General features: G+C 38.0%; 1 protein-coding gene, 1 long non-coding RNA gene and 1 pseudogene across 2 annotated transcripts; 2 read left to right on the top strand and 1 right to left on the bottom strand.

Moving 5' to 3' along the window:
- Positions 1-56: 56 nt before the first annotated feature.
- LOC113073818 (probable low affinity copper uptake protein 2) lies at positions 57-3556 on the bottom strand. The gene is made up of 4 exons (XM_026246567.1): positions 3359-3556; positions 1915-1981; positions 1282-1552; positions 57-1111 (listed from the first exon to the last, which is right to left on the bottom strand). The coding sequence occupies exons 1-4, from the start codon at positions 3362-3364 to the stop codon at positions 946-948; spliced, it is 510 nt and encodes a 169-aa protein (XP_026102352.1). The 5' UTR covers positions 3365-3556; the 3' UTR covers positions 57-945.
- Positions 3557-3962: 406 nt separating this feature from the next.
- On the top strand, positions 3963-12374 carry LOC113073816 (ER degradation-enhancing alpha-mannosidase-like protein 3; annotated as a pseudogene).
- Positions 12375-13532: 1158 nt separating this feature from the next.
- Positions 13533-13766, top strand: LOC113073822 (uncharacterized). The gene is made up of 2 exons (XR_003280548.1): positions 13533-13633; positions 13712-13766. It is a non-coding gene; the product is annotated as an uncharacterized LOC113073822 (long non-coding RNA).
- Positions 13767-16140: the final 2374 nt, after the last annotated feature.

Genomic DNA, 16140 nt, shown 5'->3' with positions numbered 1-16140 from the left:
ATGTGGTGCATCTTGGTATTCATCTTATTAAAACACAAAGACCATTGACAAAGCTGTAGACCGTAATCAAAACCTTTAATACATTCTGCAATAAAACTAATTCATCTTAAAAACAAAAAAGAAAGGATGCCTGGAGGAACATTACTAATAGTGCATTTAAATTATTGTGTGAGGATTGTAGATCTCCGATTTCTGTTCTCAATCAGTCATGTGTCTGTATTGCAGGTGAACATTAACTAAGGCCACATGATTTGAATTTCTATTTACAGCCAATAGTTTTTCAAATCATTGTTTGTTCTGCAATTCAGCAGTAATTTCCAGCATTACACAAGAACGCCTGATCTCGACACATGCAGCAAGTTTCCAAAGACCCATCGCAAAGGTTTAAAACTAGTGATTTCCCAAAACGACAGAAAACCTCCAGCTAACCTCAGAGAACAGAATTTAAACATTAATTGTGTAACCGAATATTAGCTTATTAGTTACATCAGTAGTTGTAGAAAGTATAAAACTTGTCAATGAGGCACATCTCCATTTTGGGGAATGCTGACTGTTTGAACAAAGTCACGTCATGCAACCTCAAACGTAAAATCACATGCGTTAAACACACCATTCTTCACGTAAGATATTGTTTTCCCAATGAGGTTTCAAATCAAACCTCTGAACACTTCTGAAAGCTGATTTTAACCAAATCGGTTATCGCCAAACTCCCATTAATTAAGATTTCATGCATGATCTTTAAAATACAACCTTGAACGTTAAAAATGAGAATCATCCCTGTTCAGTCCACATCACAACATCTCTCGCAAGTCTTATTGATCATGGTCACACAAACCTGCCATCATAAAATCGAAAATGTTTCCTGTTGCTCCTGATCTAGAGTCCAGTCAACTTCAATGAACATTTCGACATGCCACCTCATGTTTTCGTTCTCTCATATTCTTCTTAAATGTGCTTCAGTAGAGGAAAAGCCAGAAAGTATCCCAAGACGGATCCCATGATAACCCCCAGGAAGATCCACACGTTGTAGGACATGACGCAGAGCATTAGCATGTAGCCTAGCGTCACCTGCAGGATGTGTATAGCAGTCTGGAGGCAGTGCAGAAGCCAGCTAAAGACAGAAAGAGATCAAATGACATTTGTTGAGGGCAGAAATTCAATAAGCTACAATGCTAGAGCCATACATGATCAACTCTAGCTAATGTTGATATGATTGAGATCATAACAGTTCTTGGAAAACACTTTACCGGTCGTGTGTTATTAGTCTCTTGTGAGCATTACCTCTTCTTAGCAGCGGTGGCGGTGTCTGCGGTAGTGGCCGTATTCTCGGTGGCGGCTAATGAGATCTCAGAGGGGCTGCTGGTCAGAGAAGAGCTTCCCTCTTGACACTTCATGACGGGGGCGAAACAGGATGGTTCAGGTGAGAATGACACCGGAGCGGATGGTTGTGGAATGAAGGATTGCTTCTGTTCTCCAACAGTGATCTTCCACACTTTCAGAAGCTCGTAGATCACGGTGAGCAGTAGAACTACAAAGACCGACAGCACCATTCCTGTTCACAGAGAAATCAAGGAGACATTTAGGCTTTTCACACTTTAAATTGCTAACCCAACTTTTAAAATGAAAGTAAAACAATGCCAGGATCAAAATGTTCATATAAAATATAAACCCTGCAGGTTTATATAGATAAAGTTAGTGGTTAAAGGTATTAAACAATGTTCAGCAAATAACATTCAGATGAGTTTTTTACATTTAAATGAAAATAAAAGTGAATTATTTATATTTAATCAAATTGTTATATGATGCTTTTTTGCATCTAACTGATAAACGAAAGCAAGATTGTCTGGAGGGACATAATCTGTCATTCTGCAAATGTATGCACATGTTCAGACTTGTTCGTAAAACCCCATGTACCTGCAGGCCCACGTACATCCCAGAAATTAAACAACAGCGTGACGCTGCTGGAACCTTCAAAGTGCATCTGCAAAACACAGAACACAAGCACATAATAAGCAGGCTTGTAATTAGTGACATGTTTCCATTTGAGGGTTGACTGTTAACCCATCCCATGGGAAGAGTGTATATACAGAAGTTAATGACACTTCCATTACCTTGTCAAAACAGGTAATACAATCCTACCAGTCTATGATGTTCAATCCTGGACGTCTGATTAAATACGATCATCCAAATTGAAAGAATCCAATGCCATCAAGCTTTGCTTTTTGCTTGAATTGCTTAAATAGTATGTCAACTGCTGTCAGAAGACACAATACCTCAATTCTAGATAAGAATCAGAATGGAATGATAGCTGACATTTTGGTCTTGGCTTTTCACAGTACTTCTGCAGGTGTTTATGTAAAAAAAAAAAAAAGTCATAAAAGGGTGGAAGAGGAAGCCTTGCCATTTACTCGTGACTGTCACATTACGCTAAACAGCACCTTAAAGACTGCCTGACACATTAAAACTTGTACTAACAAGTGTTCTACAGGAACTACAGATGGAAGAAAAGTATACAAGGAGTTCCCGGTTACGCTCCAGATCAACAACATTTCATGACTTGCTATAATCATGTGTAAATCTGCTGTCCTGTCTTCAGACGCTAAATTTAAGAATTCCATCCAATCTATTCCAAGCACTGGAAAATTCCTCTACACACAAGCGCCGCATATCTTTTCTTCTGGAGATAGTTCTGCATTGGCCAGATGGAGACAAATGGCTTTTGATACATTTGTGCCCTATCAAGAACTTCCCAGTGCTATCTCGGAGCAGCTGTGTGAGCTCTCACATGAATGCTTCTTTTATTTGCTCTGTGAAATGCTGTGGCCTGGTCAACTTGAGTGGACAAAATAGGTTAACAGAATCATTTTAGACAATTTTACTAAAGTGTACTACTTTTATTCTTGCAACACAAAAGGATATGTGATAGAATAACAGTTAGTAGTCACCTTCCCTTTTATTTTAAGGAATAAAAGTAACTGCTGAATAAGGCTGTTAGTTTCCAATATAGAGGTTTGGACCAACAGGAGGATAAATGTAATTTCCATGTTTTGAAAGAACTTTCCTTTTAAATAACTATTAATATAACACGCCACTGATGTATTAAAATGAAATCTGCATGTCCATGTATGTAGTAAGAAACAGCAACAATTTTACTTTGTAAATATACAGTCTTAGAATACAAATACATTTAGTTAACGTTATATGTAAATGACAGCATAAAAATGCAAGAACAATAAAAGTAAAAAGGTTATTAACTAAACAAGTCCAAACGTTATTTTGAAGTGCACTCCTAAACTACCTATAATTTACATGCATGAAATCAATAAACTTACATACATGTAGATAGAGTCGAACTTACATTCATGATGAAGCCGCGCGCGGTCCACTAAAGATGAGTTCAGGGAAATTTAACACCGGTAACACGACCCGGTTGCGGCACAAATACAACTTTTATTACCACCTGCACCTCAACAGCCAAATTCGCCACATTTTAATGTCCCCTTACAGCCCAACAGCTGAGAAGATCTCAGCCCAAACAAAAGAGAGTGGCAGCACGTCACGAGGCTTTATTTATCCAACGAAAAGGATTCTGGGAGTTGAAGTCCTCTCGATGCGATGCGGAAATGACCAAAAACTAGATTAGAACTACATACCAATCTGAATTACTTTATAAATACAATTTATCGAGTAAGAAGACGGAGTTCACAAATACAGAGGGTTTGCATATTTACATTAAAGATACAAAAATAAAAAAATAAATAAAAGCTAAATAATATAATACAAATTTTGTACAAAATATTTAATATTTATTAAATGTTTATTTTGTACAATTTTACATAATATTTTAGTATAATACAACAATACTAAATTAATAAAGCAATAAATAAATACAGTATTATATACAGTAAAAGAAAGTAAAAGAAAGGCTGTGCCCGACGGCTCTTGGTGATGATATCATCAGCTCGCGCCCGGATGAGATCAGTCGGCTAAACCAAACTCCGTCCGCGAAATGAGGGGCTAAATCTAGATGGGATGGAGTTTATCAAGAACTGGACGCAGTCAGTTCGACGGGATATATGTCCAGAAATTTCAAGAGGGACTAATGAGATCAACATTTGTACATCCTTGGGCAAGTTTGCTAGTTAGCCTTCGGTAGCTCAACAAGTTCAGTCAGTGTTGTAAATAAAGAAACTGTCTGACGCTTATATCCCAAGTACATATTCACTTGTTTTCAGTTTTTCTGGACATTGTTAAATACGACCATTGCGGTAGGACAATTAAATCAACTAATGTCAACGAACTGCACAGGAAGAGATAAGAAGTGATTAAACATTGATAGGCCTGTTGTTACATAAAGTGTTAGTTATATTGTAAGGGGACTTAAAAAAAGCAGGTTTCGAAAACCATACCTATTTAAATGGGGGGAAACTGGATCAGGAGAGAAAAACATAGTTGTGGTGGATTTGTCATGGCTGTGGTAGCTGTGATCCTGTCTTACATTCTGATTGGAGTCACTGGTCAAGATGGACAGACAATGACTGCAGAAGAAAAGTCCAGAATCAGGTGAGTTAACTGCAGTGGCTAGACTAACATTTCTGTTGCCTTATACTCAAACTGTGACTTACAGATGCCCAGAGGATGATGACAGTCTGTAATGCTTTATGTAATGGTAAACATTATCCTCGTACTTTAATTCCATGTTATTTTGGTTTTGTCTGACACTGATTTTATTAGTACACCAATTATGTGTTCTTGGATTGTAATTCTATACATGACCTCATTGTTTCAGTGGTTGTGTCTTGTACTGTTTGTAATGGGAGAAGATCGCTTCAGAACACAAAGATGCTGATGGAAAGGATTACTCAATTTAACTGATTCAGCCTAATGTCATGCTAATTCCTGTTTTAAACCGCTGAGGTGTGGTTCGTCTTCAACCAAGATGAAATACCATTTTCTTAGCATCAGGGTGTTGACATACAGTAGCAGACATTGGGTCTTTGGGTACACCATATACATATATCTACATTTATATTTTTTGGGGTCTATAAGATTTTTTTTCTTTTTCTTTTTTTTAATGTTTTTTAAAGGAGTTTCTTTAAGGGTGCTTTTTTTTTTTTTAAATAAAAAATTCAGTAAAACGTAAATATTGTAAAAAAAAATAACAACATCAAGTGTGTGTTTTCTGTTTCAGTGTTTTAACCAGTCTTCAGCATCACGTGATCCTTTAGAAATCATTTTAATATGCTGATTTGCTGTTCAAGGAACATTTCTTATCATTATTTCTTATTATTATTAATGTTGATAACAATTGTGCTGCTTAATATTTTTGTGATACATTTATTATTATTATTATTATTATTATTATTATTATTTTATTCTTCTGTAATTAGAAAGTACCAAAGAACCACATTTATTTGAAATATTAATTTTTAAATTTCAAATTGTGGGGGGAAATTAACCCAAATTTTGAACTTCATATGCACATATGTTCATAAACACATCACACAAAACAGCAGTGAGATAAATTGATTTATTTAATATTTTTTTGTAGGGACCAAATCCTAGAGATGTTTGATCATGCCTATAACAGTTACATGGTGAGTAAATACCTATGCTTCAGAATTGCTTTGAATTAGTTCACTAATAAAAAAAAAAAAAAAAATGTACTTGGAATTGTGAGAATGAACATGCCTGTTATTAATCTGCTATCATTTGAGATGCATCTTTTCTTCTCCTATCCTCTTTCAGGACTATGCTTACCCAGCAGATGAGTTGATGCCCCTCAGCTGTAGAGGAAGGGTGAGAGGGCTGGAACCCAATCGAGGGGACATCGATGACTCTTTGGGAAAGTGAGTCAGGCTCATAAAACCTTTACCATTATTATTAAAACCTTTGCTGCACATGACCCTTGTAATGACATGCTAGTTAGATTCTGGAAATATGACTAATAATCAGTTTGCTATACTTCCTTTCAAAGATTAATAAAAACATTGATGGGACATCTGAAAAGTCTTGGGTCAGCTTTTCAATAAAGATGTTCTGTGTTGAATCTTCGGGATATTAAAGGCAACCTCTCTTTCTCTCTTCACAGGTTCTCTTTAACATTAATAGACACTTTAGATACTCTTGTGGTGAGTTAAGTCTTTAATATAAAACCTTAGTATTAACTTGATCCAAAACACTAGTGATGTTTAAGCAGCCAGACATGTTAAGCAAGCTTATTCATATCAATACAAATAATAAATGCCTCTAAACTGTTGTTTTGTGTGTTTTGAGCAGCTGTTAAACAAACTGGATGAATTTGAGGAGGCTGTAAAGAAGACCGTGCAAGACGTCAGATTCGATAATGACATAGTCGTCTCTGTCTTTGAGACCAATATCCGTGTGCTGGGGTACGGATCATGATGTTTCTCTAGCTTTGGATGCGTTTATCTCATGTTAAAAAACTGTACATTTTGGTCAACTGGTCATCTAATTAGGTTTAGAGGCTTTATTCTCTCAAGCTCATTGTTCTTATTGACTTATGAAATGCATTGTTGATTAAACTTCTCCCTGTTCTTCCAGTGGTTTGTTGGGTGCACATGTCATGGCAGATGTTCTAAAGCAGCGTGGAGAGAGGATGCAATGGTACAGAGATGAACTGCTGCACATGGCTAAAGAGCTGGGCTACCGCCTCCTGCCTGCCTTTAACACCACCAGTGGCCTTCCTTATCCTCGGGTAACTCCAACACTGTTGATTTGAATATTTCAAACTCTCCTTCTATTCTATTCACAAAGTGCTAATTCACCACTGGCGAGAAAGTGAGTTGATTCATTTTGCCGAAAACTTCAACACACATAATGCACTTTTGATTTTGCGCTGCCTGTCCCCTAGTCCACCTGTCCATTAGTGGAAATTAAAAAAATGCAGAAGTATGATTTGTAGTTTTAACAAGTACACCGTGTTCATTTACATATACTACTGACATTGTATCGATACAGCTTACATCACAGTCAATTAGCATTTTTATGCTAATTCAAATGTTGTTATTCATATTTAAATCATTTTCGTTTTTCTCTCCAGGTAAATTTGCGCTATGGAGTCGTCAACCCCCTTTCTCGTACAGGAACGGAGTCAGACACTTGCACTGCTTGCGCAGGCACCATGATTCTGGAGTTTGCAGCTCTCAGCCAACTGTCCGGGGACCCAATATTTGAGGTAAATATCCAGGATGTTTTCTGACTAATAACCTATTTTAAGACTCCGACAATGAGAAATGTGTTCTAGGAAGTTATTCAACATGTATCCTATGTAGGAACATGCTAGGAAAGCTATGGATGTCCTCTGGGAGAAGAGGCAAAGAGGAAGTGACCTTGTCGGCACTGTGATCAACATCCACAACGGAGACTGGGTTCGCAGAGGTGAGGCTTTGCACTGGTGCTTCGATGTCATTTACACAGTAAAAACTTTCCCACACAGCTATTTTACCACATCTAATCCGACTTTGACTCTTACAGAGACTATATTAATATATGTTTCTCATTACAGATAGTGGTGTTGGTGCTGGAATTGACTCGTATTATGAATACTTGATGAAAGCTTATATTCTTCTTGGGGACAAGGTGTACCTTGACAGATTCAACACAGTAAGGGCTCTTTATTCTCCAGAAATAATCAAGCCTCTATTAGTCAAACGGAGCTTGTTTTGCATCTATTATCTGCACATGTGACTTTGTCTATTGTAACAGCACTACAGTGCCATTATGAAGTACATCAGCCAGCCTCCTCTGCTGCTCAACGTCCACATGCACAACCCCACCGTAAACGTGCGAAGCTGGATGGATTCCTTGCTCGCCTTCTTCCCTGGACTACAGGTTCACCTCTTCATCCACGTCGCCTCAAAAAATAGAATGTGAATTTAGATCAGTTTAAGTTGGAGTCAGGATCCAAAATTAATTTTGATTGAGGAAAAATGGACATTGTTGGCCAGTTAGGTGCGAAGTTCTTTAAAATTACATCTTTGTTGTTAAAAACCTAATGCTATATGAATGGTTTAACGAGAATAGAAGTCACAATTTAAGGTTCTTCTGTGATATATTTAAATATACAAACATTAAGAAAACAAGAAGCTCATTGATTGTCAAATGACTTTCAAAGCTAGGACTTTGTTTAGCTAGGAAGCCAAATGTTGTTTTATTTTATAGTATGAAGTATGAAACCATTGGCTGGCAGGTCAAAGTTACATTTGAATTCAAGATTAGATTCTACTCACTTTAAAAAAAAGAAAAGAAAAAAAAAGACACAAGCAGCTGTTTTTAAAATCAAATGTTCAATTTGAAATTCAAAATGAGCAATGAAATATACCAAAATGTCTTTCAGGTGTTGAGAGGAGACTTGAAACCTGCTATTGAGACGCATGAGATGCTGTACCAAGTGACTAAACGGCACAATTTCCTCCCTGAGGTGATTAATGGATGACTGCATTGACACAAGTCAAATTAAACCTAAACATCCTCAATCTGCAGAGATCACTGCCTAATATTACAGTATTTTCAATACTAATCCTCCATATAAATTGACTACCAAATGATGTTGTCCAACAGGCCTTTACCTCTGAGTTCAGAGTTCACTGGGGCCAGCACCCGTTGAGACCAGAGTTTGCTGAAAGCACATATTTCCTTTACAAAGTAGGTATACCACCTGATACAGCCGAATATGAACGCCTCCTAGCAACCAGCAGCACAGTGTGAACAGTGCTTAAGGTCATCATTTTGTCTGTCCTCATTGTTTTTAAATAACATTTTCCGCCTCATTTCTAGGCAACAGGTGATCCTTACTACTTGAAAGTAGGCCAGTCTATAGTGGAGAAGCTGAACACTCACGCCCGGGTCCCCTGTGGCTTCGCTGCCGTACAGGATGTGAGGACAGGAACACATGAGGACAGGTGAGAGTCCTGTTCGTAATTCTTCCATATTGTTTGCATCATTGTATATCTAGATGAATTTTGAAAGGCAGCAGTAGTAAAATCATTTTTATGTTTATGTTTGTTCGTTTTAAGGATGGATTCCTTCTTCCTAGCTGAGATGTTTAAGTACCTCTACCTGCTCTTCTCAGAGAAGAGCCAGTTGCCTATAAACATTGATGATTATATTTTCACTACTGAGGCTCATTTGCTTCCAGTATCTCTGTCTACGATCCAACCCTCCTGTCATACCAACAACACGGTAAGAGCTCACCTTATTCTCCCTATGGAGTTATTTTCTGTCTACGACTGAATGTTTCTCAGACTTTGGTTTTGAAAGATTTAAATCCCCACAATGTGATCATCTCTGCAGCTGCAACTTTTGGTCTTTATTTTTTTTGTCTGTAGTTGTCTAAAATAGCGATGTTTCTATCCAAAATTGGAACATTACATAAAACATTTGCGAATAAAACCGTTTCAGACAGTCTCATGATCACTGTGTATCTTTCAGGAACCTCAAGCTCATGAAGACGATTTATTTTCATACTCTTGCCCTAGTGCTCAAACCCTGTTCCCTAACAACCCCACCTTTGCCAAGACTATCAGAGACGGTTATAAATACCTCACTGGTTTGGGAAGAACGCAGCAGCCCTCACATGTCAGGTGGGTCACATGTTACAGGTTTATCATGAAGCAGCATGTATAAGAGAAAAAGACCTAACCTCCTCTTTTTTTTTCTTTTTTTTTTTTTCTCTCTCAACACAGGGGGATTGAACTGCCTCTTCATGACACAGGCCTGGAGCCAGTTGAGTTTCTGAAAAGCATTGGCATCTCTTTGACGCCCCTTACTGAGCTGGTCTCCGCCAGCCTAAGCTCATCTTCTCCGGTGAATCAGCGAGAACGATTCCTTTCATTGGACCAATCAGTGTTATTTTACTATTATTTATATACCGTATTTTTCAGACTATAAGTCACACAAGTATAAGTCGCATCAGCCAAAAATCCGTCATGATGAGGAAAAAAAAGTCGCACTGGACTATAAGTCGCATTTATTTAGAACCAAGAACCAAGAGAAAACATTACCGTCTCCAGCCGGGAGAGGGCGCTCTATGTTTTCAGTGTAGGCTGCAGGAGCACTGAGCAGCATAGAGCGCCCTCTGATGGCTGTAGACGGTAATGTTTTCTCTTAGTTCATTTCTCTCGGTTCAAGGCAAATTAATTTTGATAAATAATCGCAGCTGACTATACGTCGCAAGACCAGCCAAACTATGAAAAAAAAAAGTGCGACTTAATAGTCTGGAAGATATGTTACTGTTTTTATACTTATACAATATTGATATGTCCAGAATAACAATTTATTTTACAGTGTCCTTTTTACTCATTTCATCTACCTAATTATTATTTTTTTAATAATAGTTTCAAGTGACACTGGGACCACCCGTTGAATACCTGTGATTTATTTCTTCTTTCATCTGTCTCTTTCTCCACAGGACTCTCAGAAGGGTGTGTACAAGTTAAAGCTAGTTGCTGAGGTGAGCCAAACACCGGAGCATGAGGAAGTGGTGCCACTAATTGTGCAGCTCATTTCCCCTCCGTTTTTGGGTCGAACTGTCCTCACGGCTGGTCCAGCAAAGTTTGGAATGGATCTTACCAAACAAGAGCATGGGGTGAGCAACTGTATGGAATCTGCTTGTGCTGGGTATGCCGTACATTTACCACATTTAATTATTGTCTCTTCTGTGTCTTTCTCTAAGGTGAAAGGCAGTATTGTGAAGAGTGTTCCATATACAGCATGTGGCCCGATTGAAAACGCAGTAGAGATGCAGGGACACATAGCTCTGGCATTGAGAGGAGACTGCATGTTCGCTGTAAAAGCTCGGCGCCTGCAGGAAGCAGGAGCCACCGGAGTCATCTTCGTTGGTGAGATCTAGTTTAGCATTACTTGCAGACTAGGCATATGATTTCTTCCTAACCAACTTAAAAACTGGATCCTTCTTTTTTCAATGTTCTCATAGATCACAGAGAGGGCAGCAGCAGTGCTGAGACTCCATTGTTCCAGATGGTTGGAGACGGAGAACCTACAGATGACATCACAGTTCCCCTGGTGTTCCTCTTCAGTAAAGAGGGAGCTACACTCAGTGCCGCTCTGCAAGAACATCACAATGTGGATGTCCTTCTGCTGCCCAAAGAGAAACAACTAGGAAAAGGTAACTGACTTGACCTATATTATATATATATATATAATAATTGTTTATTATAGCATTTGCACAATTTATAGATTAAAGATGCCTGACCATTTTTGAGATGGTCTCCAATTTTGAGTTTCTTCAGTATATATATATTTTTTTCTTTCCTTTTAGAAAAACCTGAGAAGTTAAATATTAAGTTCCGTATAGCAAAGGACGAGTTTGCGGAGGGTGAGATTGAAAGCACTACCATCCAGCTGGTGCTGGAGCAAAGCGAGAAAGACACTGAGGCTGCATCGTTGACGGTGAAAACCAGGAGACCTGCAGCTCTCTGCAGAAAGAGCCTGAGAGCAGCCCCTGACTGCGGGATCAGCGGTGACCACGGTCCCCTTCACAGAACACAGGGCTGTTGCTCCCTGTCACCAATCTCAGATCAGAAAATGCGGATTGTGCTAATGAATATGTTTCTGCTAAGCCTGGACTGTTCCACCTGAGCTGTACTGTCAGTCTTCCCCTGGTTAAGATGGTCTTATCTTGCACAGTTGGAATTATATTGATCTGAACAGAGGGAGAGCTCCTGTCTCGCTGATATTATGGTAGTTGCAATACATTCTTCTCAATTGTCTACAATTGAAAAGAAGTCGGTTTTGGGTATTAAAGAGGTGTACAAGAATCTCTCACACCACTTTATGTGGATTAGACTTTATTTAAATGTTTTTCTTTGTCTTTTTCTTTCGGATCAACGGTTGTCAGTCCTGTGCATTTTTTTTTTTTATTATTCATCCTTAAAGTGTAAGTGGCTTGAAGTCTACATGACATCTTTAACACAGGGCTCCTATGACCAAACCCCCAAAAAACAGTGTTTAAATGAGGGAGAATGGACCAGTAAAACACAGTTTAACATGTTTTCGATACATAAACATCAGGGAAATCAATGATCTATGACTTGAACATGTATGCATGTGTGTGTGGAACGCATGGATGGTGGCCTTTATCATTATGTCAAAGACTCTGTGCATTTCATAATGTGCCTATACTAAATCTGTGCATTTGTGTATGTGTGTGCATATTTGCAGCCAATGCATTCATCCTGCTTTCAAGCAGTGACTGACCAAGGGATGATTTTGAGAGAGTTGCCCTTTCCTTTACCAAAAACATGCGACTGTAATGAAAGCCCGGGATGCAGGCAGATCATATAGTGATATTTACATGTTTTTGTGCAATAAATAAATCATTTGTGCTGTCAGGGTGATGATCACTATTAGTTATACATACATGTAAATTAATTTAGCAATTTTTGACAGCCTCCATTGTCCCACGTACAACTTCAGCATCACACTAGAGGTGCTGCTTACACTAGATTTGTCGCTTTCGACATATCATCTGAGAATATTTCAGATGCCTCAATGTTATTAGTCTAAGCTTCTAGTGTCACACAGCCATAATGTAGCTCAGAGATGAATACAATCTGTCACTTTATAGCATGCTGTTGAATGATTATATCAGCCCCAAACCTTTCCATTTCAAGTCTTAATTACGATGTACACCTTGTATTGTGTCGCTGATGGCTGTTTTCAAACAGATGTCAACCTGTGTACCTCTTGTTTCACAAAGGGCTTATGACTGATTTACTTCAATATGTGGGCATAATACAGATGGGATTATATTTATTTCTTAAGATATTTTCTATACATTAATTTGAGATGAATCTGAAGAATTTCTTGAGGGCCAAAGTGATGTGATATTCTGTTTCTGTAACAGAACAAGATTTTCATAGCATCTTTTTTGATAGCTGTTTTGTATTGACTGACTTGCCATTAAAATCAAGTTTATGACCCTAAATTGTCTATTTTGCTGTGATGTAATTTTTTTTTTTATTATAGATATAACTAATATCTAATCTAATATATATATTAGAGATTAACACACATACATAAATTATAACAAAGTAGCATGAACAGGATTTTAATCAAACATTTAATGTATTTTCCCTGGTGTCTTCGAATAGATTTTTACGCTGAGGTGACGTATTCAGTTACTGTGGCGTCATACATATTTAGAAGCACACATTGTCTTGGTTGTAGTTTATCTGAAGATTCATATTTTTAAGATTTTGTCTTTGTAAGTCTTGCAAAGGATCCGTATACAGCTTTTACTCAATCACACAAACCGCATCAGAACATTTTGCTTTTTTAAGAAACAGTCGGAAGTTTCAGGTTAGTGTCTCTTCCTGATTTCTTTCATTTTGATTTATTTATTATTAACTTTTTAAACTGGATATTTAACATTTAGTTCGATTAGAAATATATCAAAATCTAACGTTATTTATCTTATGATTCTATGATATACGTTTTTTTGATAACTGTCCCATCGAAATCGTGTCTTCTTGCAAACGAGTCCATCTATCGACTCGCGCACATCAGCTCATACTCCATATCAAATATTTTTTTTCAAATTGTACTTTCAAAGGAATGATTTGCTACGGAGTTGGTATCAGAATTCCAGGTAAGTTTTTTTTTTCTTCCTGTTTTTTAAGGACAGTATGTTAAAATGTAAACTTGTTGCTTTTTTTTGTTGGTTTAGCTTACAAAAGGCCTGATGTGGAGAGAAGAGCTTGCAAGGAAAAGGCAAGAAAGTGTAAAAAAAAAAAAGAAAGAAAGAAATCACGCCCCTCTCCAAGTCAGAGGATAATAAATTGTGTAAATATTGTTCTAATGCTGTTAGGCTGAAAGTTGAACTTAATATATAATTACTGAAATAGACGATTACATTTATATCGTTGATATAAATAAACATGTTTAGAGTGAATCCTCATGAAGTAATCATTGTGGCTTTTGCAGTTGACACTCCCAGGAAACTGTCAACAGAGGGCCACAGGCCTCCACTGCGCCCCCTACTGGACCTTCTTTCCTGAGTCAGCATCAAGTCAGAGGTGATGTGATCCACATATCTTATAACACATATATCTATAACATTCAATTTTAACATCACTCTGTTAGATGTCACTGCGTAATCTTACATGCCTCCTTAAAATTTAGGAGTTGCACTTGGTGCAAAACAACCAGGCAATTAACTTCCTTTTTGTATTGAATCCCATTATGTTTTGTAGTGGCTCTTCCTTTTTTGGCCAAATTCCGACCATCCAGACATCTAACATCTTGTTCCAAGCAAAACAGAGGTATCTTGGAAACACTTGTAGGTTCCCACTTTGGTGGTAAAAATCTTTATTGGTTTATCTGTGAAAGTTACAGTGTTTGACACCTGTTTGTCTAGCATTGAATTTGTTTCTGGCGTCATGCTTTTGCAGTTGACACTACCAAAACCTCACCATAGAAAGCCCTGTAGAAAAATCACAGACCTCCTATGTGCATCCTACCTGTCCTTCTGTCCCAGGACCGGAATCCATCCACAGGTAAGCCAGCGGCACAAATCTCCTTACATGCTGAATGTTCAGCACTACAAACATTTAGTTTTAACCTCACTGAGATATCAGAATACAGACACCTTGTAAATTTTCCTGTCTCTATTGTCTTGAATCTCTTTGGTTCGCAGTGGCTCGTCCTCTGTATAAATTCCCGCCATCCAGACCGCGCACCTTAAACCCAAGCAATTTGAAGAGGTCTCTCAGATCTGATGTATCTACTTCTTAAAACACTTGCATGTCTCACTATTAGTGTTACATTTGATTTCACCTGAGTCTCAAAGGTTGTGGATCTCTGAAAACGATGGTGATCAAAATAAATAATAAAAATCTTTACAGCATTTAATACCTGTTTATTATTTCTGTCAGTACTCAGGTAAGGACATTGAGCCATTTGATGGCCCTGGATACCACAGATTGTGAGCAAGAATATGATGCATAATAAACAATGCAGAAAAATTTCTTTGTACCTGTACATTCAATTCGTTCATTCATGTCATCAAGAGGCAATGCATGACGGAAAAACGAACAATTTGCATGTGGAAACTTTAGCCACTAGGTGCCTCTATCAGTAAGCATGAATTCAAAATTTCATAAACATGATTTCTAAATTTCCTTTTTATAAGTTCATTTTCCTACTCCTAATTTATTTCTAATGTTATAGTCTAATACAGTAAATTGCAAAAAAAAAAAATTATGCCTCGGGTTTTATATTATATGTAATACTTTATATTTCACTAACTAAAGTTTAAGGACACAAAATTTGATTTTAAAAAATGTGTTCTTTCTAGCAGTGGCTTTGATTAAAACAGAAAGTTTGCATTTCTCTCCTGATTCAGACAAGATGACTTTTTCTTTTACTGAAAAAAGCAATGGATGTGAACATGGAACATGAAATTTCCAGCAAATATTCATTTTGGGGTAAATAATTCCTTTAATGACAAGTTCCCACTGTGACCATTTATGATGACATATGCCCTTCTATTATTTTTTTTATGATCAAATAAATTATTATATAATTGTGTCGTTACAAATATTCTTTATTTAAAACTTAAATATATTTTATTGCGTTAGTAACAGAATGTCCCCTCACCTGAGAGAAGCGTTATCCACGTCAGCGTCATTGCGTCACGAGCTCATTCATCCTCGCGCTGCTGCATGTAGCTGTTCTAATCTGTCCTGTAGCGTGTCTATCAGCCTCCTCCCTCCTGCCGCTATCTCCTCTATCTCTCTATCTTTAGCTCTGTACAACGCGGGCACCGGTTTAACGCTCTTCTTGAGTTAAAGCTTGCATCTTTATTCGGGCCGGTTTGTCTCTGTCGGTCGTGTACGACCCACACAGATGTGAGAATGACACTCCGGAGCTCTCATCTGGTATCCTGGACTTGAGAAGCGCGGTGAAGGATGTTGTTTTGCCCGAGCCGGAGCGCACGGCGAGCCCGGGCCTCCCTCATTCTGCCCGGGGTGTTGATCTGCGTAAGCCTCGCCGCCGTCGGTGCGACAGTGCCTGGTAAGATCATCCGTCTATCTGACATATGGTAGTCGCTCAGCAGCTTTTGTGAGCTCCTGTTTATCATACGCCATTTGTTTT

The sequence above is a fragment of the Carassius auratus genome, unplaced genomic scaffold, assembly GCF_003368295.1.
Source record: "Carassius auratus strain Wakin unplaced genomic scaffold, ASM336829v1 scaf_tig00012924, whole genome shotgun sequence".
Lineage (NCBI taxonomy): Eukaryota > Metazoa > Chordata > Actinopteri > Cypriniformes > Cyprinidae > Carassius > Carassius auratus.
This window is presented reverse-complemented; position numbering and strand designations above follow the sequence as displayed.

Bases quoted from the DNA above. Each gene is read 5' to 3' on its own strand.
- LOC113073818 (XM_026246567.1), bottom strand. The intron at 1,553-1,914 runs GTACATGGGGTT...CTCTGTGAACAG, and splicing joins GGATGTACGTGGGCCTGCAG to GAATGGTGCTGTCGGTCTTT. The intron at 1,112-1,281 runs GTAATGCTCACA...TTCTGTCTTTAG, and splicing joins GCCACCGCTGCTAAGAAGAG to CTGGCTTCTGCACTGCCTCC.